Source organism: Marmota flaviventris, chromosome 2 (assembly GCF_047511675.1).
Source record: "Marmota flaviventris isolate mMarFla1 chromosome 2, mMarFla1.hap1, whole genome shotgun sequence".
NCBI classification, from domain to species: domain Eukaryota; kingdom Metazoa; phylum Chordata; class Mammalia; order Rodentia; family Sciuridae; genus Marmota; species Marmota flaviventris.
In genome coordinates this window covers 13,680,455-13,707,317 of record NC_092499.1, presented here as the reverse complement: position 1 = coordinate 13,707,317, position 26,863 = coordinate 13,680,455, and the positions used below count along the sequence as shown (strand labels likewise).

The 26,863-nt window shown below is 37.0% G+C and overlaps 1 protein-coding gene across 1 annotated transcript in view; it reads right to left on the bottom strand.

The window, feature by feature from the left end:
• The window catches only part of Catsperb (cation channel sperm associated auxiliary subunit beta), a 115,524-nt gene that overhangs the window by 69,774 nt on the left and 18,887 nt on the right, over nucleotides 1–26,863 (bottom strand). Inside the window, exons 6-9 of the mRNA XM_027931486.2 lie at nucleotides 15,591–15,740; nucleotides 10,832–10,927; nucleotides 10,577–10,695; nucleotides 8,958–8,990 (exon numbers count right to left, since the gene is read on the bottom strand). Of these exons, the coding sequence (XP_027787287.2) occupies nucleotides 8,958–8,990; nucleotides 10,577–10,695; nucleotides 10,832–10,927; nucleotides 15,591–15,740 (398 nt within the window). The remainder of the gene's footprint in view (nucleotides 1–8,957; nucleotides 8,991–10,576; nucleotides 10,696–10,831; nucleotides 10,928–15,590; nucleotides 15,741–26,863) is intronic.

Below are 26,863 nucleotides of genomic sequence, written 5' to 3'. Positions count from 1 at the left end.
CCCCCACCCAAAGTTGTATTCCTCTTCTGCCTCTTTAGATTCTTCTGGGATTAAAAAAAAAAAAAAACAACCAACAACTTGAAATCAAACAGCCCTGTGATTAACCTTAGGGATAATTTAATCCCAGGATGTGCTCATGGCCCAGGTCTGACCTAAAGTCACAGGATTGGTTAGGTATGAACATATAATCTGAGTCATGTGAATCGTGAAAATCAGCCTTAAGATGCTTGGGTGTCTTTATTCCTGTTGGGATTGCTAATTTGGTATCTGCAAACATGGTGGCTAGCATAAAGGAAAGCAGGACCAAAAGTTGAAATGACAGAGTCCTCCAGATATCTGGTAGGGAGTGAACCCAGTCATGTTTGGAAGCCAGCTTTATCCCTTGAATTCCATATTTACATGAGTCGATAACTTTCTCTCCTTTGCTAAAATTAGGTTTAATTTGGCTTCTGTCATTTGTCTTCAGAAAGTTCCTGGCTATCTGCACTGGAAAAGAATCCAACTACCTTTTTTAAAAAAGTAAATTTTATTATTTATTCTTGAGCTTTATAAAATGATGTTATGGGATATATAGATAGTAAAATGGTTACTAGAGTGGGCTATCTTTTTTAAAAAACAGCTACACTATATTATGTACTATGCTAAGATTTTTATTTAACTACCTTACTTCTAAGAGATAGATATTTTTTGCCCATTTTAAAACAAAGAAATTGAGATCCAGAGAGTTATACAACTCGTTCAAAGTTATATGCTACATGGTAATAAATTAGCCAAAATTTGAATTCAGTCTGTCATTTATTCACTCATGGATTCATCAAATATTTATTGAAACTGCCCATGTACAAGGCAATGTGGTAACTGATTAGTAACAAGATAGCCCTTGGCCTGGAACCTAAAATCTTGGAACTAACCAGGTGTCTGCACAGACAACACAGGGAGTGGAACGATAGGAATCAGTGCTGAGAGCTTTGAGAGTGCACGGGAGGGGTCCTGGAGAGTGAGAAGAAATTTTCTAAAACAGAAAGAGTGAGAGGGAGTGCATGCTAAGAAGACAAAATATGTCCTGCAAGAGACCTGATTTGTGAGAAGTGTGGGCACATTTAGGGAAGGCAAGTATCTGGGCATGGCTGGAGAGATGGCTCAAGGAGGTGAGCAGGCACAAAGGATCTTGTAGTCTCACAGGACTTTGAATTCCATCCCTAAAGAAGTGACCCAAAGTCCATACTATTTCTATTTAAACACATTTTTGTGGGTAAGTAACAGATTTTGCCTCATGCCAATTTCCCAGTTTAGAGCTTTACACGGGGTGTGGATGTGCTGTGTCAATTATTCTTTCAAGTCATTCAAGCTGCTGCTAAAGTTTCACCTCTATGGAGAGGGATGCTCTAACCCTCCTCTTTTAAACAGAATATTGTTTTCCCTTGAATCTCCTTTTCTCTCATTCTGCTTTAGTTCCAGCACTTACAACTATCTAAAAATCTCATTATATATTTGTTTGTGTACTGGTTTATGATCTAGTTCCCTCAATAGAATGCTAAGCTATGTAAGAATAGGGACTTTACCTTAGGCACTGTGAAATACCACATGTCCGAACAAGCATAGATTATAGTCAGTGATCAAAAAAAAAAAAATTGTTGAATGGAGAAATCACCAAATATGAACTACTCAACTACTGCCCCCAAAGCCACATATATACCATGCCTGACTTCTTTCCTCCTCCAGTCAATCTTTACACAAAAGGTCTTATCCAAAGGTAAATCCCTATACCTTTAAGAATAATTTCACTTTTTCCCTTTCTTTCCTCCCTAGCCCCAATACCTCCCTGTTTTCAGAACACTTGGATTTCTCTCCTTTTATCACTACCACACCTGAGATTTGTTGAGATATTTTGTTTCAATAGGATTTGTTATAAATCCTTGTAAATGGTAAAAACCTCTATAAATGGAAATTTAAAAATTTTAAAAATATTTCATAAGCATTTCCCCTTTACTCTGCCAGTCCAAGTTCTAGAAGTGCATTGTACCAATACCCTTGGCCACATAAAATTAATAGGAACAAAACTATTAACAGCAACATTGTATCAGCAAAGAAGTGGAAAATTACACAAGCATTCATCAACTGTGGACAGGTTAAATAAACCCTGGTAAGTTGGCATACTTGTAGCTATAAAAAAGAAACAAGGGGAAAAAAAAGAAAGAGAAGAGGTCATTCTTCATGTACCAGTATGGACTTTTTCCTGTGCTATATTAATAATGAAGAATGTAAGTCATGTCTGTAGTATACTTGTATGTAGTGTAAGAAACCTGAGAAAAATATATAGCCCAAATTATTTGAATTTACATTAAAAACACTAAAAACATATGGAATGTTTACTTGTAAGGGACAGGGAAAACGGGCTGAGTATACCCAGGTAGGCAGGAGTGAGACTTCTCAGTTTATGTCTTTATATAACTTTTTTGTTTTTTAATTACACGAATGTATCATCTATTAAAAAATAATTTTTAGATGTCAGAAATTCTCATTTCCCTTGCAACATGACATTTCTTTCTATAGACTGAATGTTTTTGTTCCTCCCTAATTCATATGTTGAAATTAATCTCCAGTATGATGGCATTTTCAGTGAAGACTTTGAGAGGTGATCAGGTGGCTGAGACTTAGGTGTCTTTATCTGATCCGAGGATGGTTAGATACATGTGATTAGCACCCTTACAGAAGAGAACCCAGAGAGATATGTCTTGCAACTCTGCCATGTGAGGTTACAGCAAGAAGACAGCTGTCTACAGACCAGGAAATGACCCTCACCAGACAGTGAAATGGCCAATATCTTGAAATCAGACTTGCCAGCCTCCAGAACTATGATAATCTCTGTTCTTTATAAGCCACCCTTTCTGGTATTTATGTTATAGCTGCCCAAATTGACTAAGACATCTCTGTTTCAAGAATCCTTGTCTCATATATTACATTTTTACTTACATAGACAGAAAACATATCTGTACTAAAACAGCATAGTATTTCTACATAACTAACATGCATATCCTCCTGTCTACTTTAAATCATCTCTAGATTACTTAATGCAATCTGAATAAGTAAATAGTTATTACACTACTTAGGATTAGGTAATAATGACAAGAAAATGAGTCTACTTGTTCAGTACAGATGCAATTCTCACCCCTAATATTTTTAATTTATATTTGACTGAATATGTAGAGGTGAACATGCAGATAAATTGAAGAATATTGTTATTAGTTCTTCTTTAAAGGTCTTGTAGAACTTAGCTGTGTATCCATCTGGTCCTGGGCTTTTCTTGGTGGGTAGGCTTCTGATGGCATTTTCTATTTCATCACTTGAAATTGATTTGTTTAAATTGTGTATATCATCCTGATTCAATTTGGGAAAATCATGACTCTAGAAATTTTCAATGCCTTCGATATTTTCTATTGCTTTGGAGTACAAGTTTTCAAAATAATTTCTAATTATCGTCTGTACTTATGTAGGTGTCTATGGTGATGTTTCCTTTTTCACTGTGTATGTTAGTAATTTCAGTTTTCTCTCTCCTTCTCTTCATTATCATGGCTAAGGGTTTGTCAATTTTATTTATTTTTTCAAAGAACCAAGTTTTTGTTTTGTCAATTTTTTCAATTGTTTCTTTTGTTTCAATTTCATTGATTTCAGCTCTGATTTTAATTATTTCCTGTCTTCTACTGCTCTTGGTGTTGATTTGTTTTTCTGTTTCTAGGGCTTTGAGATGTAATGTTAAGTCATTTATTTGTTGACTTTTTCTTCTTTTAAGGAATGAACTCCACGCAATGAACTTTCCTCATAGTACTGCCTCCATAGTGTCCCAGAGATTTCGATAAATTGTATCTGTGTTCTCATTCACCTCTAAGAATTTTTTAATCTCCTCCTTGATGTCTTTTGTAACCCATTGTTCATTCAGTAGCATATTATTTAGTCTCTAGGTGTTGGAAGAGCTTTTTATTTATCATTGATTTCTAATTTCATTCCATTATGATCTAATAGAATGCAGGGTAGTATCTCTAATTTTTTAAAATATTTTCCAAGAGTTGCTTTGTGGCATAACATATGGTCTATTTTAGAGAAGGATCCATGTGCTGCTGAGAAGAAAGTGTATTCACTCATTGAAGGATGAAATATTCTATATTTGTCAGTTAAATCTAAGTTATTGATTGCATTAGTGAATTCTGTAGTTTTGTTTTTCCAGCTTTTGTTTGGAAGAGATATCCAGTGGTGAAAGAGGTGTGTTAAAGTCACCTAGAATTATTGTGTGGTGGTCTATTTGACTCTTGAACTTGAGAAGAGTTTGTTTGATGAATGTACACGCTCTATTGTTTGGGCCATGTAAATTTATTATTGTTATTTCTTGTTGATGAATGGTTCCTTTAAGCAGTATGAAATATCCTTCTTTATCCCTTTTGATTAACTTTGGCTTGAAGTCTACTTTATTTGCTATGAGCATAGAAACCCCTGCTGCTTCTGCAGTCCATGTGGGTGGTTGCTGCGCCCCTCCCCTGACTCAGGCAAAGGCAAGGCCCTACTGAGGTGGATGGCGCAAGGCGTCCATCCTCTGGAGGAGTGCAGTATGTTTCTGGGAATGGGCTGGTTTGTTTTTGTATTCCTGTTAATAAGTATAGTGGTGACTTCTCATATAACCATTAAGTATGAAGGAAAAAACAAGACTTTCCCAATTAATGCAACTACTTCTAAAGAATAAACCTGTTTGCTCTAAATGCAATGATTCAGCTATGGAACGTAAATTGTTAATGTTTAATGAGAAACCCCCTGTAGGAAAAACAGTCAAGGAAGTTTTTGAGAAAGTAAATTAAAATCTAGAGAAGAAAAATTAATATTAAGAAGACAGATTAGTGCTTGGTATTGGGCAACTTGTTCTTGTTCCTGTGCACAATGGTTTGGTGCTCTTATTCTTGTTTGATTAAAATTAGTAGCCTCTCTTTTCAAGTTAACTACTTGCCATAACTGCGGTGCCGGTTCTAGTCAGTAAGTCAAGAAAGAATAGTCAAGGTACAGGCCAATAGTCTGGGACATTTCTAACTATTATTAAAAGCTAACTAAGCAGAAACAGTTCAAAGCAAAATGTAAACTGAAAGTAAAAATGCTTGCTTATGCATAAGCCAAGATACATTCTTCATATCTAATTGTAGCTACGTAATATTTTGTTTCTTTGAATAATGATTTCTGTTTGGTATGAATAATGATTTCTGTTTGGTAATCACAAAATACTGTGAGCCTGCCAAAAATGAAAAGTATATATGATTAACTTCACAAGATTGGGATTCAACACCTTCACTCTTGTGTCTGTGTTGTTTCTCCGCCACCTTTCGTCGACTCCTCACCATCCGTTAGTCTCCTGAGACCCCCTGCCCGAGCTGGATTCCGACAGGTGGTATGGTTTTTCTCAACCTTTTACCTTCAGTTTGTGGATGTCTTTTCCTATGAGATGAGTCTCTTGGAGACAGCATATTGTTGGGTCTTTTTTAAAAAATCCAATCTGCCAGTCTATGTCTTTTGATTGGTAGTTTAGGCCATTAATATTCAAGGTTATTATTGAGACATGACTTGTATTCCCAGACATTTTTAGTATTTAACCTGACTTGGTTTCTCCTTTGATTAGCTTTTCCTTTAGTGTAATACCTCTCTTTGCTGATTTTCATTGTTGTTTTTCAATTCCTCTTCATGGAATGTTTTGCCGAGGATGTTCTATAGTGCAGGCTTTCAAGTTGTAAATTCTTTTAACTTTTGTTTATCATGGAAAGTTTTTATTTCATCATCATATATAAAGCTTAAGTTTGCTGGATAGATTCTTGGTTGGCATCCATTTTCTTACAGAGCATGATATATGTTGTTCCAGGATCTTCTAGGTTTCAGTGTCTGGGTTAAAAAAAAAAAACTGCACATAATCTAATTGGTTTCCCCCTATATGTAATCTGATTTTTTTCTCTTGTGGCTTTTAATATTCTCTCCTTATTCTGTATGTTAGGCATTTTCATGATAATGTGCCTTGGTGTGGATCTGTTGTGTTTTTGTACATTTGGCGCCTTGTAAGTCTCTTGTATTTCGTTTTCCAATTCATTCTTCATGTTTGGAAATTTTTCTGATATTATTTCATTGAACAGAATCCTCATTCCTTTGGTTGGCAACTCTATGCCTTCCTCTATCCCAACAACTCTTAAAATTTGGTCTTTTTATGCTATCCCATATTTCTTGAATGTTCTGCTCATGGTTTCTTACCATTTTAACTGTGTGGTCTACATTCTTTTCAAGATTATATATTTTGTCTTCATTGTCTGAGGTCCTGTCTTCCAAGTGGTCTAATCTGTTGGTGATGCTTTCAGTTGATTTTTAATTTTTAATTTAGTTTATTGTTTCTTTCATTTCAAGGATTTCTGTTTTTAGTTTTTTTAGAACCTCTATCTCTCTATTGAAGTAATCTTTTGCTTCCTGTATTTGTTTATGTAGCTCTTTTTCAAAATGATATTTTGCTGCCTGTATTTACTCTCTTATATCATCCTTTAATTAATAGAACATTTTAATTATGTACATCCTAAACTCCTTCTCTGTAATTTCCTCTGCTGTGCTGGCCATGGATTCTAGTAATGTAGTATCTTGATTTGTTTGGGGCACTTTCTTCCCTTGTCTTTTCATATTGCTTGTGTCTTCCCTTATCACTGTGGATCTGAGGTGTTACAGTTTTTACCCAATAGGCTTATAGGGCCCTGTAGGGTTCCAATACCTCTCCTTTGAGGTAAAGGACAATGTTAACAGATCCCAGTATAAACAATATACAGCCTAAAAACAAATGTTTGCTATTAAAACTTTTACAGTTTGACCACAATGTACAGAAATAGTGAATTCAATTATTATCTACAATATATTCAGTTGGTTTGTAAAAAGGTTAACAGTTTCTGATGGTGGACAAAGAACTGGAAGTGAGGAGTAGGACAATATGGTGACGAGGTAGGAGTTGAGGATATAGAGTTGTTATATCTTAGGAACTGTGAAAGAGAAATCTAAAGAGGAAGTAGCAGGAGAAGAGAAAGGAAGTGATTTTTAGTAGAGAAGTAAGTAGGAAGACAGTAGAGTATATAAAACAAATATATATATATATATATATATATATATATATATATATATATATATATAAATTAAAAAAGGTTAAAACAGTAGAAGTTGGTGACGATAAAAAAGGAAAACAAACAAAAGAATATAAAACACAACTGTAATATACTATTCAGGTGTTGCAGTCCTTAAAATCCTAATTCATCAAAGTATTTGGTTGTTGGGGACGTGAGGGTGGGAGAATAGGGAGGGAGAAGAAAAAAAAATCTTGAAGGAAGAAACAGGGATTGTTTCTGTTGGAGATTAGTATCTTTCCTGCGTCCCTTCTCATCCAATAGTTGGATCATCTGTTGTTAGCTGACATCTCCAATGTCAGGATGGTGAAGGTAACCAGGGTGTCACTGTGCCAGGGTAATGGCTGCTGGGAGAGGGGGTAGTTAGAAACTGGGTACCTGGCCAGGTGGAGTTCCATACTGGGAGCTGCTCCCACTGAAGATGGTGATGAAGGTGACCCAAGATGGAGGCGCCTGCTTTCAGTGGTGGGGTGTAGAGTCTGGTGTGGGGATTCGAGCCATGGTGGTGGAGGATGAGTTCAGAGCAGAGCTCTGTGGCATGCAGTTGCTGACTTCAGAGCCTGGGTGAGGATACTGAGTGCAGGCAGACCAGTGCGTGTACAGGACTATCTCCCTGCTGCAGAGTCCCAAGATGGCAGCCACTGGAGGAGCCCCTCGTTGGTAGGTAGGGGTCCACACAGGAGTGGTGGCTGGAGTTCCTGTGTGTAGAAAGCTGCAGGGTGTCCTGCATGGGATCGGTGTTCTTGATTGCTACTCGAGTGGGTGGCCAAAAGTTCTGCGTGGGTACTGATGCTGTTGGTCCCTCTTGGGTACCTGGCAGTCCTGCATGGGCAAGTAGTTGGGAGACCTACTCCGAAGCTGAGGCCCGGAGCACTGGACAGGCAAGGTGACGGTGATTCCTGTGCAGGAGCAGGAATATCACTCTCAGAGAAGCCGTATCCTCACTTCTTGAGTCCAAAGTCATGGAGTGACACAGAATGCTGCCTCCCTCTGGCCCGCCATCTTGGACCCCCTCCTTCCCTCTGTTCTTTCAAATGTAAATCAGTTTTGCCTAACTGGCTTTCTCAGTTATCTCTTTGACTTTTTATTCCATTAGTATGGCATCAGTCAGTTCTAATTGTTTCCTGGGAAATAAATGCTCCTTTCTCCTAGCAGTACGAGCGAGGGTGTAAGGTGCACATGTCCATGTGTGTACATAGGACAGAATGGGAATGGCATATGATAAAGGCTAGGAATACTCATAATTCTGATTGTGATTTTCAGATTGACACATACATATGTGTTGACTGGATTGACTTAGCTGAATTACAAAACTCTGTAACAGAGAAAGGAAATGACGGTTGGAACAAAATCCCCCAACAGAGCAGAAGCAGAAAGGTGGCTAGATTATATGTCATTTTTGTGCAAAGTTTAAAAAGCAATCCTTTCTCTACTTGAGCCCAGATGACACCACAGTAGGTGGCCTGTGGAATATAGTGTTATTCAAATTCTGGCCTGACTCTCTTTGTGGAGAATTTATAGAACATGACCTGAATAACAATAGAAAAGCTATACAAAGCATGGGAGAAGGGACTAGGCTGGCCTCTAAAACAAGGAGGGGCACCACTTCTTCCTTGAAATAGAATTGTCTAGTGGTTGTTGAAAGTTTTTTTTTTTTTTTTTTTTTTTTTAAGTTCAAACTAAATAACATTATGGTAATAGGAAGAATCTATATGGGGAATTGTTGTTTTGCATTTCATCTATTTGGTCACCAAGTAAACCAACCCATAGAAATGTTAAGCTTCTTACCCTTTCAAAACCACAAAAGTCTGCTCTCGAAAACTAGAAGAAAAGAGAAACGTTAACTTTTGCTTGCGCATCAGAGGCATGACAAAACAGTAATTTAAAGTATACCAAAGGAAATTCATGTTTTTTCTATTCCATCAGTTAGGATGGTTAAACACTAAACCAGCCTCTGACATAGTTTACATAATATCCTGGAGATTTTCCCTTTAGTCTTTGCTTTGTGTGACCATCTTATTAATTTACTTATACCTTAATGAAATTCCAGAAAGGATTTGAGATGAAGATTGTAAGGGCTCCCCAACCCCTCCAACTGGGAATTGAACCTAGGCCTTGAACATGCAAGTTATACCAGGTGTAAGAAATATTTGCTTCTCGGTCAGTTGCTTTTGTTTTCCTTCTCTTATCTTAATTTATATTACTTTTAAAACTATACTTAGTTTTACCAATTACCTTATAGCATTTTGGAAACTTATACAGTGCTTTAGTCAGCTTAGAGGAGGAAAAGTTTATTTTGGGGCTCACAGTTTCAGAGGTCTCAGTTCATAGACAGATGGCTCCATTCCTTGGGGCTTAAGATGAGTTAGAACATCATGGTGAAGCCAGATTTTAAAGTTAGGTAGTCAGTGTAGTTAGGTAAATCGGGTCTAATACCGAGTGAAATCTAAAATGGAGGCCATGCTGGCAATGATTCCGGAAAACACAGGACAACTCATGGAATGTTAATGAAGTCCCGAAAAGGCCCTAGGCCAAAGTCCACCTCAAAGAAATGTCAATGAACAGCCCCCAGCAAAAAGGTGCTGACTCAGAAGTCCTTCCTGACCAGATTACTTCTTTGGCCCACCTGTGTCCCACCCCTCGGGCCTTCCCACCTACATTCCATCACTGAAAGAACTATAAAAAGGGGAGACAACATCCCTTCCACGGATTCCACCTCTTGGGTCCCCTTCTTCCTCTGGGAGAAGTCTTTTCTGCTGTCCTTTAATAAACTTCTAATTTCTACTCTGACCTTGCCTCGGCGTGCTTCTTTGGTGTTATTCTTCAACATTGGGGAAGCAAGAACTCGTCACCGGTCAACAGCGGTAACAATGGCAGAAGAGTATGGCAGAAGAAAGCAGCTTCCATGATGATCAGGAAGCAGAGAGAGCCTAAGCTCAGCTCACCAAATATTACCCCAAAGGCATACCTCCAGGAATTCACCTCCTCCAGCCACATCCTACCATCCTTGGGTTACCATTTAATTAATCCCCATTGGGATTAACTCACTAATTGGGTTAAGGTTTTAATAACTGAACCATCTCACCTCTAAACCTTCTTGCATTGTCTCACACATGAACTTTGGGGAGCCGCTCACATACAAATCATAACATACAACTAAAATACATAGGTAGATAATGTCTTTTCTACATGTATTTACTTAAAATTTACTATAAATACATATATCAATAAAACTGGCACCATTTTCAAATTATATATTCAGTATTGTAAGGCTATATTATGCAACTTTTTTAAAAGGAAGAAGCATTTTAATTCTAGGATATACCACACATAACTCAAAAGCCAAATATTTCTTTTTATGTCTCAGAATTTAAGGTTAATGATTAGTTACAAAGTGATTTACATACCTTTAGGATTTTGCCTGAAGGATAGCGAAGATCTTTACTTACAAAAACACCCAAAGATGTGAGGATAACTAAAACATGATTTGTTAAAACCATATCAATCAAGGAAAGCCCTGAATGTTCTAAAAAAAGAAATCAAACCCTGGGTTAAAAGGTAAGAAAAAAAGTGAGCTCTTTAGCAAAGCAAAGACATTTCATAAATACTGTTCAAGTTATTGTAAGTGAAAGGTTGTAGATAAAGGCAGCTAGAGGAATTACCTTCATGAAGTGAAGTATAGATGTTTTCTGTCAGGTCAAACCACATGGTAGAACCATAATTCCAAAATCCAGAAAAGGTTAGGCCTATGAAAACACCTACGATGAAAGAAAAGAAAATGAAAACTCAACAACTTCACAGAACTAGTCAATTCTATGGTGCTAGACTTCCAGGGCAGGAGCACGAATCTACCTCATCTTCCAATACAATTTCCTGTCCTACTTCAACTCTCCTTTTCTCAGTTTGAATCTCATTTTCCCACGCACTAGAAAGATGAATTAACTGCAAGTTACAGCCAGGATTTTAGCCAACCACCTCATTGACTCCTAGAAGAGTTCCTCTAGGAACGTTCTGTCCTTAAGCCCTCTTAATGCATTGGTATAGCCTAAAAATATTTTCCAAGCTGTATTTAAGTATTCTGTTCATACTGAAGAGGATCATAATACTCTACTCCAAAATATGCCGTTTTGATTTAACACCAAGACAGGTTTGCATAAACAGACATTACTTAAATAACCCTTATCCTCCATGAGTTTTCTCAGATATTTCCTAGCTATTTCTTCACAGCTTATTGTCCCTTGAAACCCAAACCCCATTTTCTTTGTTAAAATGGCATATACGATCCAAGTTTAAGCACAATTGACAATTGAACATAGGAGCAGTTTGGTCTTAGAGGAGTAGTCAGCACCAAAAATATAGATTTGGGATTCATCAGCCTGCAGATGGCATTAGTATAGGAGACTGGATTGAGTCTACCAGAGAGAAAATGTGGTCACATAAGGAAGGAGAGTCAAAAACCTCAGGTTCATCAACATTGAGAGGTCACTCCAAAAAGGAGTCAGCCTAGAAAACTAAAGAGTTACCAATGAACTAAGATAAAAGCAGTTGATAAAAGGTGGTGTCAAGAAAGCCAAGAGGATAAAGTGTCTTGAGGAGAGTTGTCAACTGCGTTAATGTTCTGGGAGGAAAAGTAGAATAAGAAAAAAGAATTGGCTGTTGGAATAGGGCAATATGGAGATTGTGGGTGATCTTGAGAACTCTTCAGATAGAGGATGGAAACAAAAGTCTGATTTGCAGTAAAATAAAGATAAAATGTGAAGTGAAAAAAAGCAGTCCCATTTTGCTTTGAAGAACAGATAAATGGAGGGTGGGAGTAAAGTCAGAGGAATGAAGGTTTTGTTTAAGATGGGGGACAGTGGGGCTTGCTGGTATGCTAATGCATAAGATCAAGGAGGAGGGAGAGCATGATGAAGCAGGAGAGAAAGGAGAAGTCCAGTGTAGATGCAGGAGCAAATTTCTTCAGATGGTGGGAGTAGGACCCAGGACATGAGAAGTGAGGAGTGGTTTTTGATGGAAGTAGAGAGAACGAATACAACAGGTGGAAGGCAGAGCTTGCAAGTGTGAGTGAGGCAGGACTGCAGATGACAGGTGTAATAGTGAAGGAGCGCCTGTGAAAAGTCTCTACATTCTCTACGAAGTATTAGACAATGGCACAGCTGAGAGAGGGGAAGCAGATGACACTGAGTGTATGAGGAGTTGGAAGAGGTGTGATAAGGCCATCTTGCAGAGTGGGAAAATAAATATAACACAGAGGAGTGACAGTATGTCAGGGCAGTGCTACATGCCCTATTGAAATCTGTGATCAAGAGTTTAAAGTGAGACCAGTCTGTGGAATTCTTAAATGAGACTGGTGAGCAATTATTTTCTAGCAACCATGTGCTCCTGCTCTTCCAGGAGCACAGGTGGCCTTAAATAGAGTTGGGAGTACACAAGGAAGAAAGAGAAGGGTGAGAAGGTTACAGAATATTTTTAAGGATGGAATATGAAAATTATGGTGAGAGAAGAAAATAAGGATATTGGATACTTGAAAAGTATGGATCAAAGTCTCAACAAGACCAAAGGAATGTTGGAATATGAATTCTGGGAAAGATAGAATAGAAGGCAGTACACAGTGTGAGATTCTTGTAATGGAGATTTTTGAGACACTGACGATTATTAGAGATTATGAGGTCATGAATATAACCACAGAAGGAGATGAGCCCTTGGAACTGGATAACCCTTAACATGGGTTACTGAAAACAGTGACAAAAATCAAGGTGGAGAGGAAGGAAGAGATCAGAAGCTTAACTCATTAAGAGTGTGACTGACAGGGAAGTGCTGGAGGGGACCTGAAGGGATATGTCATACGAGTGACCTACGGGAGGAAGGTGGTTAATAAGTCCAAAATGGAGCACATAGGGCCACTGTTCTCACCATTAACCTCATGTGGAATTAAGGCTGGAAGGATGAACAGGGCCTTGCAAAGGAACTGCTAGCTAAGGCACTGGCAGCCTGCTTCTGTGGCAAATTTTGTTTCTGTTTCGGGACAGTGGTAGTCAGTTGGGGGAAGCGGGTTTCACCTAACAGGTTGCTGAAACCAATTCTTTCATGAAAGTCTGAGGTGGTCTGTGAATGTGACTCCAGGCAATTAAAACTGCCCCTTCCCTCCTCCATGACTCTCAGTTTTATGTCAGGATGGAGCTTGAGGAATTGAGAATGGCTGCTCTATTGTGGGTCATGGTAGGAAGGCAGGTATCAGTGTTTGAATAAAGAGAAGAAGGAGATCCTAGCCTGGTATCCATGAAACAAAGTAGGGAAAAAAGGCTGTTTACATCTGGGTTGTTAGAGCTTAATACAGGGACAACAGAGAGGAGATGGACACCTGACTTATAACTAACTTAGCAGAAGCAGGCATTCAAAACTAGAGAAAACCAACAGACTATAAACTTTTAGGAAGTCAAGGAAACCTGAGCCCAGGCTATGTCTATTCCTAACCCAATGCACATGGTTTTAATCTGTTGCTTTAGTATAAAGTGATGGTAGGGTAAGCTTTTATTCTTTTATTGTTTTCTAAAATTATGTTTGCTATTAATGGTACATTACTCTTTCATGTGAATTTTGGAATTGGTCTGTCAATTTTCATGCCAAAAAAAAAAATTTTAAAAAAATGGATAAATAAAGGAAAATGTACCCCCCTCCACCAAGTAATTTTTCTTCAAACTGTATTGAACTGGTTGATAAATTTGGAGACAATTAACATCTTTATAATACTCTGTGTTTCTATTGATAAACATAAAATCTTTTATTTATTTCAGTTTTTTAATGGGCTCTATTAGGTTTCATAATATCTGTACAACAGGCCTTGCAACTCTTTTTGTTTGTTTGTTTTTAATTCCTAGGTATCTTTTGGGATTTTTTGCCCTATGAATCATAATTTTAATCTTGGGACTGGGGATGTAGCTCAGTGGTAGAGCCTAGCCCATATGAGGTACAATCCTCAGAACTGAAAAAAAAAAAGGAAAAAAAAAAGATGAAATTATAGTTTTGAATTAGCCTTTGAGGTGGTTTTATATATTGTTATTATATCTCATAACCTTATAGCTCTCTCATATTTGCTCAGATTGTTTTTATATAAAAATTTTTAGCTTTTTTGTAGATATACATATTACCTATGAGTAATAAAAAATTCTTATTTTTTAATCTGTTTATTTCTTATTTGCCTTTTATATTAATTTGAACTGAGTACAATAGGTAATCAATGACTGAGGAAAAGCAATAGAAAAATACTGTTAATAGCTAAAATGTGTAATGGTGATCTGATATTATGCAATAATATTTAGTCTTCATACCCAGGGTTCCTATGTCTCTTGGAATTTCCTGTGTGATAGAAACATCTTTTGTTCTAATGAGGTGACTCTTGATGGGCTGGTCATCAGAAAACTGAACCATGACTTAAGCTTGAAACTTTGAGCCCCATAGCCATCCTCCAGAAAGGCAGGAGAAGCTGGAGACTGATCTTGCCAATGTGATAAAGCCTTCATAAAAATCTCTATGGCAAAGGCTTCAGAGAGCTTCCTGGTTGATGAATACATCCAGGTACAGGGAAGGCGGCATAAACAACTTCATGAGGACAGAACTTGTTGTGTTTGGGACCTTTTTGAATTTTGCCCTATATACCTCTTTATCTGGCTGTTTATCTGTATCCTTCATGATGTCCTTTACAATAAACTTGTTAAATGTATGAGATGTTCCTCTGAGTTCTGTGAGCTGTTCTAGCAAATTATTGATTGGGGGTGGGTCATGGAAACCCTCTGATAGGGTTGGTTAGAAGTACAGGTTACAACCTGGAACTTGTGAATGGAACTAAGACTCCAACCTCTAGGGGGTCTGTGCTAACTCATGCCAGAATTGAATTAAATCATAGGACACCCAATTAGTGTCAGCAAGGAACTGAAGAAAGGCTTGGTGTGGAGAATCTATACAATTGGTATTTGAAGTGTTGTAAATGAGAATAAAGAGAAAAAGGTTATTTTTTCCTTTGTACGTGCAGCAGTGAAAAAACATACACATAATAAATAAAATAATGTAATACCTTAGGAAAAATAATACCTACTTATATATGGAAGAAATATCAAATGGATTAAAAACAATGCATAATCTTTGGGAAGAAGTAATATACCAGTAGAGGGCAGAGGATAAATGAAATTAGGAGAGATACTTAAGCCACTACTGACATGGTAAAAAGTCACGAGAAACAATATCCTCAGTATATCACACTTGCAAGTAGATAGGTAGAGTGACAAAGAGTAAATTCATGGGTGTTTTTAATAATCATTTTCACTCCAGCCCAACTATATACATTTCGTTTGTACTGCCACTTAACCAACACCTTTAACAAATGCAAAACACTACTAATGACATTCAATAAATTTGTAAACTTACCATTATATGTTGTATTCAAAACGAAGCCAATTATAGCGACATCATTGGCACAAGGGCACTTTGTCACTTTGATGTCTATCACATGTGGATACAATGTTTTGACCTCATGTTTTACCATCGCTCTTCCAAGAGTCCACTGTAGAATAGGTTCTGTGGAAATTAAATTTAGGTGTTTAAACTGTGGCAGCATCCTTGAAAATGAAACATTACCACTTTCCTTTAAAAGTTTTAGACAAACTATAAAGGAACTATTCTATAGTTCAAAAATGGGTGCAGTAGGATCTCACCCTTCATTGATGGAAAGTAAGTCCATTTTTATTTTCCAGAGTAGAAGGAATGATGTCTAATTCCTTCGGTGTGAGCCTGGCAAGATCACATTGCAGAAGAGTATGTGGGATGGGAGATATTGCTTTGGCCATATTTGGATAAAAACATTATCGTAGGATCTATGCCTAGAAATGGAATTGCTCCAACATGGGATATACACATTTATAACTTAGAAAACAACTTCTGTCTCAAGAGCCCCCATTTTCCTTTCCTTTTCCTTCCCAATCCCATCAAATGGCAGTAGATAATTAAAAATGAGAATTCAGAGTAGCAGTGGAAAACAGGGGAAATTGTCATTAGTAGTTAAGAGACTTAGAGTGGCTTCTGGAAAATAGAAAAGTTAGGAGTAGACTAATAGGTAACCCAATCAGCGATGACAGTTCTTCAACCCAGCATGGTCTGAATGGCAAAACAAGTGGCAAAGAAGGTCTTTCACATGACCCACAAGGACTTCCAGGAGATAAAGTATTTAAATCCCTCACCTTTAATTTTTGCTAGGCTCTAGTTCATGGGCCTTTGAATATTTGTTTTTCTCCCAACCATTTTCCAATCTCTTTTTGGTATCACCCTCTCTGCAAAGCCTTCCATGAATCCCTAGAGTAAGTGAGACTCCCCTCATCCTCTCATGCTTCAGGACAGCCCTAAACTTCAGTGGACCTAGAAGAATGAAACTACCCTCTTCTTCACCAGACAGGGTTAGGCAACAATCCTTTTGAAAGAACTTAATAAGACAAGGTTTTCCAAATTTTAAAATTTATTCATGGAGATGTAACAGGTTGAGCTAAAGTCAAATCTTCATGCATAAAACTCAGGCTGGGAGACAAAAAGACAGTCAATATAGGTAATAAACAATTGGGTCAGATCTGGAAGACGGGGGGGGGGGGGGGGGGGGGGGGGGGGGGGGCTGATTCAAAAGGAAAGGAATCAAATGCTAAATATCTCCAAAGTCCTGCCCCCACCAACCTGTTCCCCTGCATCCAGGGAATCGTTCCTCCCTGCAGAGAGCTGTAGGAGTTGTTAATGAAGTACCTCTGGGCAGCCCCTTTCCTGCCCAATTGTGCAGTCATGGAGAAGCACCCTGGAAAGGCTTTTTGCCCACCTTTTGGTTGCTAGTCACTAGGCAAGATGAGAGGAGAAGGAGGGCTGAGAACAAAGGAACTAGAATGTATAAAAGCAGGAGTGAAAGGTCAGGCAACACAGCGACCAAAAGGAGGCAGATTTTAAAAGGCTGCTGAACAAGGCTTTCCTGAGATTTCCCTGTGTGTGTGTGTGGGGGGGGAACTCTCAGACTGACAGAGGGGATAAGAAGAGGGTCTGAGGAGAAACCACACGGGGCTCGACCGAACTGGAATTTTTATTTGGTTTAGGGCAGGAAGGGAGAACTTGGGACAGGAAAAGGGGTTTTTAGAGTCCCTTGTACCACTGGAGTTGGCTAAGATCCAGGATTGGCCAGGAGACCCTGCTGATTGACAGGCAGTTCTCTCAGGGCCTGATTGGTGGTTCTTTCACACGTGGGCTGCTTGGTACTTTGTTCCTAAGTCACCTCCATCAACCTGACAGGGAGGCACCCCTACTTCCTTGGACACCCATCTCTAGGCCCTCTTCTCTGCAGAGAAGCCTATCTCTGTTCTATCCTTTAAATAAAACTTGCTTTCTATGCTTGCCTCAGCATTTCTTGGGTGTTCAGTCTTCACATCTGGGGAAACAGAATTTGGCCCTCATGGAGTCTCAACACTGGTATCAAAACGACAGAAGGATTTTTTTTTTCCCTGAAGAAAATCTTTTGAAAACACTTGAAAAAGGAATCTGAAACCCAGATATATGAGTTTGCAGTTAGATCAACGTAAACCTGTCTGAGCCTAGCAATCTAGTGGAAAGTCAGAAACTGGAAGCATTTCACATAGGGGAACACAGAACAGCTCTCCACCCCCAACTGAGGCATAGGTCCTGGGAGAGACTGATCAGGAATTCAAAAGGCCAGGACAGAATGTAGTGGCACCCAGTCCTCCACAGAAAATCTTAACTAAGCTTCTCCAGAAATCTTCACCATAATTGATTTTAGGACTGTCAGCAATAGAGTCTCTACAAAAGAGTTCAATGTAGGTAAACTTCCTATTTTCCTGTTGCTCTATTTTACTTGGCCACTGGCCTGGAAGAATTCAGCACTCCAGGTGCTGTATGCCCCTTTTCTTGTTTTTTCACAAACATTTATCCAGTATAGTAGTTTGTAGAAGTATGTTTGCAAATGCAAAATGTGATTGAAAAAATACATTCTGTAACAAGGCCTCTGGCCTTGAGCTGGGACTTCACAGAGATGTCTACATTTCTAAGATAAAAGAAGTTACCAACTGGGTTCCATGGTAAAGTTGGCAGGGGGAGGAAAGAAAGGGAAGAAGAAGCTCTCCCCTTCTCAGGTGTTGTCCTTAAAGGGTTAACTTGCCCAGAACAGTGAAAAAAAAATTGCTTTTATGTGAACTTCTGCAGACTGTGAACTTCTGAGTCCCTCCCCTTATATGTTGGGTATAAAGTTATGAAACTTATCTGAACTCAGGATTCAGGGGATTAATTGATTACAGTGAAAGCTGTACCCTCTGACCCTGGCTGCAGCCAAATAAAACTGTTTCCTGCTGTCTTTGGTGCCCTGCCTCATCTATATCAAGGAGAGATAGAGTTTGGAGACTAAATCAGAGACCAGAAATTGTGGGGTCCACAGGCGATGTAAAGGGCTAAGAATTGGCTCCATATGGGTGAAACCTTGAAGGAGATTCGTGGGGTGCAGTCTTCCAACATGGAAGGCCTGGTGAGGTAAAATCTCCTGACCAATTGGCATACAGCAAAGATACTGGAGCAAACTTAGCCTATACCCCGCCTCTAGGAGTTCTGCCTCCAGGACTAACCCTCCCACCATCCTGAAGGTAGAGCTACCATCAAACTCCAGACAATCCCACCTATTGGCTGAGAAGGAAAGCTGAGAAACTTTTGAACTCCAATGGAAACAATTGTCCCATTTTTCCATTGAGATCTTTTTTTCTCTCTCTCTCTTTCACATCTTTACCATTTTTGAAACAAGTATTTTTCATGCACCAGTTTATTGAGGATCAGGATGTCTGAATAGTACATTATAGTTTTTTGTGTATTCTTTTATTTTACTTTATGATATTTTCTCCCTCACTTATCTGTTTCCCTAGATTTTCTTTCTCTCTTTTCTTCTACTAATAACCATCATATATTAATTCTTCTTTCACTCTTCCTTTAATTTTTTACTTCTGTCTTCTTTTCTCCTTCCTCATAAACATCATATCCTGTACCACTTCTGTTCTCTCTTTGTTCACCATTTGAAATTGTAACCGTTTTGCAAACTCACTGTTTATATTGTAGACAATAATTGAGCACATCATTTTTGTTTATTGTGACAAAACCGTAGACATCGTAATAGAAGCTTTATGGGTTAGGGCTGTATATTGTTTGCATTGTGTGCTGTTAATATTGGTCTCCCCCTTAAAGGAGAGACACTGTAAATATACACAGTAGAAACTGTACTGCAGTAGATCCACATTGCTAGATGGGAAGACACACAAACAACCCCCAAAAAATAAGGTAGGAAAGGGCCCCAAACAAACCAATAGAATCCATTGACAATACAGTAGAAGAAATTGAGAGAAGGAGTTTAGAATGCACATAGTTAAACTGATTTGTGACATAAAGGACAATATAAGGATGTAAAATCAGAGATAAATTTCAGGATGTGAAAGAAAGATCATTTCAATGAAGAGATCAAGATTCTAAAAAAAATCAAGCAGAAACCTTGAAATGAAGAAATCAATAACAAAATAAAAAATTCAATGGAAAGCATCACCAACAGACTAGACCACTTGGAAAACAGAACCTCAAGCAATGAATACAAAATATGTAATCTTCAAAATAAAGTTGACTACACAGAGAAGATGGTAAGAAACCATGAATAGAAATTCCAGGAATTATGGGATACCATGAAAAGACCAAATTTAAGATTTATCGGGATAGATGAAGGTGCAGAGATACAAACCAAAGGAATGCACAATCTTTTCAATGAAATAATATCATAAAATTTCCCAAACCTAAAGAATAAAATAAAAAATCAAACACAAGAGGCTTATAGGACCCCAAATGAACAAACCAGCATCAAGGTACATTATAATGAAAATGCCTACCATACAGAATAAGGTAGAATTTTAAAGGCCATCAGATTATGTATAGGGGGAAACCAATTTGGATCTCAGCTGATTTCCTCAACCCAGATCTTCAAAGCTAGGAGGTCCTGAAACAACATACACCAAGCTCTGAAAGAAAATGGATACCAACCAAGAATTTTATATCCAGCAAAATTAAGCTTCATATTTGAAGATGAAATAAAAACTTTTCATGACAAACAAAATTCAAAAGAATTCACAACCAGAAAGCCTACACTACAGAACATTTTCAACAAAATAGTCAATGAGGATGAAAAAAAAAAAAAAAAGTAGAAACAAGCAAAGGGAGGAACTGCACTAATGAATAGTCAACCAAAGGAGAAACTAAATCAAATTAAAACCCAGATATAAACCAAAATGACCAGGAATACAAATCATATCTCAGTAATAACCCTGAATGTTAATGACCTAAATGCATCAATCAAAAGATACAGACTGGCAGACTGGATTAAAAAACAAGACTCAAAAATATGCTGTCTCCAAGAGACTCACCTCATAGGGAGAGACATCCACAGACTAGAGATATAAAGATGGGAAAAAGCATATCACTCACACAGATCATAAACAAGCAGGGGTTTCCATCCTCATAGCAGATAAAGTGGACTTTAAGCCAAAGTTAATCAGAAGAGACAAAGAAGGATATTTCATATTGCTTAAGAGAATTATAATCAGCAGGACATAACAACTATAAATACTTATGCCCAAACAATGGAGTATCTACATACATCAAACAAAGCCTTCTTAATTTCAAGAATCAGATAGACTACAACAATAATACTGGGTGACTTTAATACACTGCTCTTACTACCATATAGATCCTCCCCCCAAAAAACTAAACAAAGAAACTATAGAACTAAATAATATAATCAAGAATTTAGATCAATGACACATATAGAATATTTCATCCATCAGTGAGCAAATACACTTTCTTCTCAGCAGCACATGATCCTTCTCTAAAGTAGACCAAATCTTATATCACAAAACAACTCCTAGAAAATACAAAAAATAGAGATAATACCTTACATTTTATCAGATCACAGTGGAATAAAGTTAGATATAAACAATAAAATAAAAATAGAAGCTATTCTAACACCTGGAGATTAAATAATATGCTATTGAATGACAAATAGCAGAAGAAATCAGGGATTAAATAAAAAAATACTTAGAGGTAAATGAGAACACTGATATAACACATCAAAATCTCTGGGACACCATGAAGGCAGTGCTTAGAGGAAAGTTCACTGCATTGAGCTCATTCATTAAAAGAATAGAAAGTCAATGAATAAATGACTTAATAAATAAATAAATAAATGACCCTTAGCCACAATAACAAAGAGAGAAAGAAAACTCAAATTACTAAAATTCATGATGAGAAAGGAAATATCACATCAGATATACTGAAATACAGAATATAATCAGAAACTATTTTGAAAATTTATACTCCAATAAAATAGAACATTTTGAAGACATTGGAAAATTTCTAGAGACATACGACCTACCCAAGCTGAATCAGAAGAACATACACAATTTAAATAGATCAATTTCAAGCAAGGAAATAGGAGACACCATCAAAAGCCTACCGATCAAGAAAAGCCCAGGACCAGCTGGATTCTCAGATGATTTCTGTAAGATCTTCAAAGGAGAATTAGCACCAATACTCCTCAAATTATTCCATGGAATAGAAAAGGAGGGAATCCTTCCAAACTCATCCTATGAGGCTAATCTGATACCAAAACCAGACAAAGACACCTCAAGGAAAGAAAACTTCAGGCCAATATCCCTGATGAACATAGATGCAAAAATTCTCGAAAAAATTCTGGCAAGTTTCATACAAAGTGGGGTTCATCCCAGAGATGCAAGGTTGGTTCAACATACAGGAATAAATAAATGTAATTCATCACATCAATAGACTTAAAGATAATAATAATATGATCATCTCAACAGCTGAAAGCATTTGATAAAATATAGCACCCTTCATGTTCAAAACACTAGAAAAACTAGTAGGAATATTCCTCAACATTGTAAAGCTACCTATGCTAAGCCCAAAGCCAACATAATTCTAAATGGAGAAAAATTGAAAGCATTCCCTCTAACAACTGGAACAAGACAGGGATGCCCTGTTTTACCACTTCTATTCAATATCATCCTTGAAACTCTAGCCAGAGCAATCAGACAGATGAAAGAAATTAAAGGGATACAAATTGGAAAAGAAGAACTCAAAACTATCACTATTTGCCCATGACATGATTCTATATTTAGAAGATCTAAAAAATTCCACCAGAAAGCTTCTAGAACTAATAAATGAATTCAGCAAAGTAGTAGGATATAAATCAATATCCATAAATCAAACATGCTCCTATACATCAATGATGAATCCACTGAAAGAGAAATTAGGAAAACTACCCCATTCATAATAGCCTCCAAAAAATAATAATTTAATGAACACTACAGAACTCTAAAGAAAGAATTTGAAGAAGATCTTAGAAGATGGAAAGATATCCCATGCTCTTGGACAGACAGAATTAATATTGTGAAAATAGCAATATTAATTAATTAAAGTGCTATATAGATTTAATGCAATTCCTATTAAAATCCCAATGACATTCTTCATAGAATTAGATAAAGCAATCATGAAATTCATTTGAAAAGCACAAGAGACCCAGAATAACAAAAGAAATACTCAGCAAGAAGAATGAAGCAGGTAGCATCACAATACCAAACCTTAAACTATACTACAGAGCCATAGCAATAAAAATGGCAAGGTATTGGTACCAAAATAGACATGTAGACCAATGGAACAGAATAGAAAATACAGAGACAAACCCACACAAATATAGTTATCTCATACTAGACAAAGGTGCCAAAAACATACACTGGAGAAAAGATAGCCTTTTCAACAAATGGAGCTAGATAAACTGGAAAACCATATGTAACAAAATGAAATTAGACCCCTATCTTTCCCTCTGCACAAAACTCAACTCAAAGTGGATCAAGGACCTAAGCATTAAAACAGAGACACTGTGCCTAATAGAATAAAAAGTAGGCCAACTCTTCATCATGTCAGACTCCTAAAGCATAAGAAGTAAAATCAAGAATCAATAAGTGGGATGATATAAAGCTAAAAAGCTTCTTCAAAGCAAAGGAAACAATCAAGAATGTGAAGAGAGAGCCTATATAGTGGGAAAAAAATCTTTACCACATAACACCTCAGATACAGCATTAATTTCCAGGATATATAAAGAACTCAAAAATCTTAACACACACACACACACACACACACACAAAAAAAAAAAATCCAAAAAAACCAAATAACCCAATCAATAAATGGGCAAAGGAACTGAACAAGCACTTCATATTAAACAATGTTCAACATCTCTAGCAATTAGAGTAATGCAAATGAAAACTCATCTCACTCTAGTCCGAATGGCAATTATCAAGAATATAAGCAACAATAAATGTTGGCAGGGATGTGGGGAAAAAGGTACACTCATACATTGCTGGTGGGACTGCAAATTGGTGTAACCACTATGGAAATAGTATGGAGATTCCTCAGAAAACTTGGAATGGAACCATTATTTGACTCAGCTATCCCCTTGGTCTATACCCAAAGGACTTAAAATCAACATACTACAGTGACTCAGTCATATCAATGTTTATAGCGGCTCAACTCAGAATAGCTAAACTATGGAACCAACCTAGGTGCCTTTCAACAGATGAATGGATAAAGAAACTGTGGTGTATATATACACAATGGAATATTACTCAGCCCTAAAGAAGAATGAAATTATGGTATTTGACAGTAAATGAATAAAGCTGGAGAATATCATGCTAAGCAAATAAGCCAATCCCCCAAAGCAAAAGGCTGAATGTTTTCTCTGATATTCAGATGCTAATTCACAATAGTGGGGAGGGGGCTAAGGAAAAATAGAAGTACTGTGGATTAGACAGAAGGAAGTGAAGTGAGGGGAGGGGGTATGAGGATAGGAAGGATAGTAGAATGAATCAGACATTACTACCCTATGTACATATATGATTACACAACCCATGTGATTCTACATCATGTATAACCAGAAGAATAAGAAGTTATACTCCATTGGGCTGGGGTTGTGGCTCAGTGTAGAGCACTTGCCTAGCATGTGTGAGGCCCTGGGTTTTTATCCTCAGCACCACATAAAAATAAGTAAATAAAATAAAGGTATTGTGTCCAACTACAACTAAGAAATAAATATTTAAAAAAGAAGTTATACTCCATTTATGTATTAGGTGTCAAAATGCATTCTACTGTCATGTATAACTAATTAGAAAAAAATAAAATAAATAAAAAATTTTAAGATTAAGTAAAAAAAATCTTGGAGGAAGAAATTTTCAGAAGAAAAGAATTTTACTTCTGAGAAGGAAAAAAAATGAGAAAAGAGTATATAAAAATTAAGCCTAGGCAACTTGAACAAGTACAGCTGTCTGAATTTCAAAAATAGTCAAAGGACTTTGAAGAACAGAGATATCTAATAATTAATTCTTTAGCTGTTTATATTCTATAGTGTAAATTTTAAATAAAATATACATTTTAAATAAAATCTGCTACAAACCCAAAGACAATATGTGGTATTTTTTCACTTTGTGCAAAGCAAGAAAAGAAGCTATGTATCCATCTAGGTTGACTTAGGGAGTAGCTCAGGTACATCAGGGAAGGAAAAGACACACAAAGTATAACTAAACTCATTCCCTAGTAAGGCACTCAGGAATTTAAAGAAATTTGGGGGTAAGGCAGCTGACATTTTGGAGTGTAGGAGGTTATGTGTTTGCCGGCCATTCACATCCAAATCTTAAGAAGACAGGGAGGTTTAAGCTCACATCTGGAACAACTAAGACTGTACTTAGTTGACAGTGCCTCCGTACTTGCATACAAACTCCTCAAAGTCGGATGCTGAATTTTAAGCATTATAAGAACCAGGGAGTGAGTAAAGGCTTTGACTGCTGCTGAGAAGCTAAAAAAGACACAGAAATGTGACTGGTATGAAGGCCACTGGTGATGGTGGTTTAGAGCTGGGAGTATAGAAGACAGAAAAAAGATGAGTGGTATGAGTTTGCATTGAATAAAAGCGTTAGACACAGAATTTCAACATTTCTTTTGAATTTAACAGTGAATGAGATTTCTAACCTAACCTTTACCTTCCTCCCCTGATCCTTCTTCCTAGTGTTTTCCCCATGTCTTCAACAGTTCAGTAAATGATATTAGCCTCTACCTGATTACTGGAGTAAGAAATGTAGGATTCATCCTCGATACATATTCCTTATTGCTGTCCACTAGGAAGCCATTCGGCTGTACTTCCAAAGTGTGCACTGAAGATTTCACTTTTCTCCACCTGCACTACACCTACAAGGATCCAAGCTCTCCATCTCCTAAGTGGATTGTTGTGACAGCTGCTAACCTTGCCTTTGTTCTGTTCTTGCCTTTCTTCCCAAAGAGCCAATTTTCTACGCAGCTAGCCAAAGGGACCTTCTCTAAAGCACAAGTCAGACTGTATAACTTTCTTGCTTAACACATTCTAATAGCTTTTCAGTATAATTAGAATAAAGTCCACACTTTTTACTATGATCCCTGCCAGTCTCTAAACTCATCATGCACTGACCACTCTTTCATTTTCTATGCTTCTGCAACACTGGTCTTTCAATTCCTTAAGCAAATCAATCTCATTTCTGCATCCATAGATCTATAATTTGTGAAGTTTTTGCTGCCATAGTACTTCTGTACATTCAAAACAAATACAAGTTAAATGTTAATACAGTGTATCTCAATATGGAAATAATTCATATTGCAGATTTTTAAAAAATTGATATTTTTTCATAGTAGTAATTTAATTTTTTTACTTATTCTAATTATACATGACAGTAGAAAAATTATTTTATTTTATAATTGTTCTAAGGATTGTTTTTTAAAAAAAATTGAAATAATTTTAGATTGGTATTTAATACCTAAAAGTAGCATGGAATATATTTCCTAAAATCACAGATGCTTTACTCTATCTGTAGAGAGCAACTATCAGAGTCCCCAAAGTCAGGATTGTAATTACTACTGAATTATTAATTGACTATTTTTTTTTAATTTTGGAAAGAAACTGTGGGAAAAAAATCAAGAAAGTAAAACATTTTGTCATTATTTTTTCACATATTTTAATTTCTGTATGAGTGTGTGTTGGGTGCTAGGGATCAAACCCATGGCTTTGAACATGCTAGACAAACACTACCACCGAGATATATACCTCCAGTCCTAGATAATTTCACTTGGTTACAGAAATAAAACAATACAGATAAGATTGAAGATATCTCTGTTCCTCTCCACAGTCCCACTCTCAAGTCATCCCCAAATGTATAAAAAATTACTATATATATTTCTGATCCATGTGTTTATATTTTATATGATAGATACATATGCATGAAGATTATCTAGCATGGCTTTGTTTTATGAATTTTTAAAAAATATTTTTTAGTTGTAGATGGACACAGTACCTTATTTTTATTGATTGATTTTTATATGATGCTGAGGATTGAACCCAGTCTCTCACATGAGCTAGGTGAGTACTCTACTACTGTGCCCCGGCCCCATCCCCTATTTTCTAAATTTTTGATAAATATTCTCCTGCTGTATTCTGCAACTTGATTTTCACTCAATGCTTGAGTTCAGTACTTGATGATATTTATGGGGTCTATATATCATTT